This window comes from Papaver somniferum, chromosome 4, assembly GCF_003573695.1.
Source record: "Papaver somniferum cultivar HN1 chromosome 4, ASM357369v1, whole genome shotgun sequence".
In the NCBI taxonomy this organism is placed as follows: domain Eukaryota; kingdom Viridiplantae; phylum Streptophyta; class Magnoliopsida; order Ranunculales; family Papaveraceae; genus Papaver; species Papaver somniferum.
The window spans coordinates 121,479,664-121,482,855 of NC_039361.1; the positions used below are offsets into that span (position 1 = coordinate 121,479,664).

Genomic DNA, 3,192 nt, shown 5'->3' on the forward strand with positions numbered 1-3,192 from the left:
GGCTAAAAACCCGAATGTCATAATTTAGCTCAAAAAGGGTCTAAATTGATTGGAAACAGACCAATAATTAAAGACATGATACTAGGCATCATGGTCTTGGGATTTTAGCCAAATTCCATTGTTTTGGACCTCAAAAGGTCGTTTTAAGAAAGTCTTTATTTTCTTAATGAACCCTTTGTGGGGAACGAGGGTAAGTTGGAACGGTGTGGAAGATAATTTAGCTGCATCATGATCCACGAGCATGCTTGCAAGGGAAAATGAACGTACATTTTCCTAGATTTAAGGCCCGGATCATAGCATCATCATGGCGCATCGGTAAAGTTATGGCCTGCGCGCCGAGGCACTCCACGACGTAATTTTCCGGTCCGTCACATGAACAATAAATTTTTCTTAACCGAAATTCATCAAGTATGAACAAATGTTCATTAATCTTAGTCATATATATTTCGAGAACGAATTACCAAGATAAACTTGACTTGAAATTCTGGATATGCTTGTGATAGTCTAATTGGTCATGTGACATCATCGTTTCATAGATAGATAGATGAATAAAACTTAAGAAATAGTTGGTTCGGTCTTCACTTACCTTTTGTTGAAGAAGTTCTCCGAAAGCTTCAGTTGATCTTCGCCTTCAGACGGTAGAACATAGTGATGTCTGATTCTCAACTACACACTTTTATTCTAATCCGAGACTTGACTAATTGCAGACTAGAAATCAAGATATAGTTTTGATCAACTAAATTTGACAACAAGCTTGATATAACAACACTTGTGAGTTCGACCGAGCAATGCTCTAACAATCTCCCCTTTTGTCAATTTTAGTGACAAAACTATCATACATATGGATTTAAAAAATAAAGCTTCAAAAATCTCCTTTAATCCATCATGCTTGATTTCCTTGGTTTCTTCAACTCCTTGAATTCTTCATTACTTCAAGTTTCCAATGATTCTGAACGTATTCAACTCAGCATTGTTGTTGTTGAAGATCCGCAACGATAACAACTTTGAAAACAAATATTCTCAATTGTCGTTATACAGAAACATAGTATTATTATCTTCTCCATGGAAGTAATCAGTTTTTTTTTAAGCAAGAAATTTATTGATTAAGATTCAGAGTTTACAGACTTGGCATCTTCCTGAAATTGTAAAAGTATATTTTCAGGGATAGTTAATAACCAGACACTGCTAAGACATGAAACTCTAGCTAGTTTCGCTAATGAATCTGCTACTTTATTCTTTTACTTAGGCACATAATTACAATGCCAGGAATTATTTAAAGAAAAAAAACTTCTAATGTCTAGAAGCAAGTTACGAATCCTCCAGTCAGTGTTGAGACTATCCTTGTTCACTGCATTTGTTACTAGTTGCGAATCCATCTCAAATTCTACCTTTTCCAGCCTCATTTTCTGCGCCCATTTTAGTGATTCCCATATACCTTTGCATTCCACTTGCTCTGGACTCTAAGCTTGTCCTAGGTAGATGCATTTGGAGCCCCTATGAGTACCTGCAAAATCACGAACTATTAGTCCAATGCCGCGATTTTTCAGATCGTAATGAAATGAACCATCAATATTAATCTTATAAGTATGAAATGGTGGTGGATACCAATGCAGATTAGCTCTACACTATTTTGTGACTTGTGAGATCACATTAATTGCATTTCTTTGAAGTAGATCAATTTCTAATCTGCATTTATGGATAATTGCATCAGCTGTAGTTCTTAAACCTTTGAAAACCATATCACATCTAGATGTCCAGATGCACCAGGCAATTATTGCTATCTTACAGATTTCCTCTTGTTGAATTTGATGACTTGTTAGCTTATCAAACCAACTGCAGATCCATTCAACAATATTGACATCATGCTGAATATGAAGACCAACAACAGCTAACCAGACAGCTCTGGAGGTATTGCAGTGCAGAATAGTATGAGAAGATGTCTCCAGAGCTTGAGAACAAACAGGACAGCTATAGTCTCCATCTTGAATAACATAATTAAGTTTATCTCTTGTTTGAAGGATATCTTTAATGCACTTCCAGAGAAATTGAGATATTCTTGGCAACAATGGGAGTTTCCACAATCTTTTGTAGATAATCTGCATTCTGTTCCCAACTGACTGACCAACAATCTGTTCTTGAAACCGTTTTTTTATATGTAGACTTTACTGAGAGAAAACCATTTCTTTCCAGTGTCCAGACTAATCTGTCTTCATACCGAGGATGAATAGAAATGTTAAGTATGAGTCTTGTAATACAGTTATCAAAAAGAGAAAAGATTAGATCATAATTCCATCCCCCTGAGACTGTAAAAAGATGATGAACATATGTGTAATTCAGATAGTTTGTGGCTCCATTTTTGAGTGTAGGTGGAACTTCCAGTTCTGGGATCCATCTATAGTTCCATATTTGAACTTTATGACCATCACCAATGCTCCAGCAGCTGTATTTCTTGATAAAATGAAGTTCTGAGCTCAAACTTCTCCAAGACCAAGTTGAGTTTGGATTATCCTTTATATCAAAAACCCTCACATCTGGAAAGTATTTAGCTTTGAGAGATTGTGCACAAACATATGTAGTATCCGTGCATAGTCTCCAAGCAGCCTTTGCAAGAAGACCTCTATTAAATAGTTTGAGATCTTTGAATCCCAGTCCACCTTCTTCCTTGGGTTTACTAACATGTTTCCATGAAATTGCAGGTTTGCCTTTATTAGTTTTCTTCTTTCTCCAAAACTTCTGCTGAGAAGAATTTAGACTATTGATAATAGCATCTGCCAACTTAAAACTTATCATATGATGAACTGGAAGAGCATTAGTAACATTCCTTACCATAACTGACCTGCCATCTTCAGATATGTTAATAGCAATCCAACTAGCAAGTATTGTATCCATTTTTTCTATGAGATTAGAAAAAGGAATCTTCTTGTTTCTACCAACAAAGAATGGTAGACCCGGATATTTTTCATCTGAAATATTAAGTTGTCTTACTTGGAGAATGCCACTGATAGTTTGACTACATGAAAGACTTGTGTTCTTACTGAAATAAACAGCTGATTTGTGAAAATTTATGAGCTGTCCAGAGCAGAGACTGAAATCCTCAAAATAGTGGACAATCATCAACAAATAATAAGCGATTTATTTTAGATGCAGATCTTGAAATCTTCATACCTGTAATCTGCCTTGTGGATTTTAGAT

General features: G+C 35.7%; 1 protein-coding gene across 1 annotated transcript; it reads right to left on the reverse strand.

Annotated features, from left to right (window-relative positions):
• Positions 1-2,025: 2,025 nt before the first annotated feature.
• On the reverse strand, positions 2,026-2,889 carry LOC113273067 (uncharacterized mitochondrial protein AtMg00310-like). Its single transcript, XM_026522835.1, has one exon. It carries the CDS (start codon positions 2,887-2,889, stop codon positions 2,026-2,028), a length of 864 nt encoding a protein of 287 aa, XP_026378620.1.
• Between the last annotated feature and the right edge of the window lie 303 nt (positions 2,890-3,192).

What these genes read in the sequence shown, in the direction of transcription:
- LOC113273067 (XM_026522835.1), bottom strand. Translation starts at nt 2,889, where the DNA reads ATGGATACAATACTTGCTAGTTGGATTGCTATTAACATATCTGAAGAT.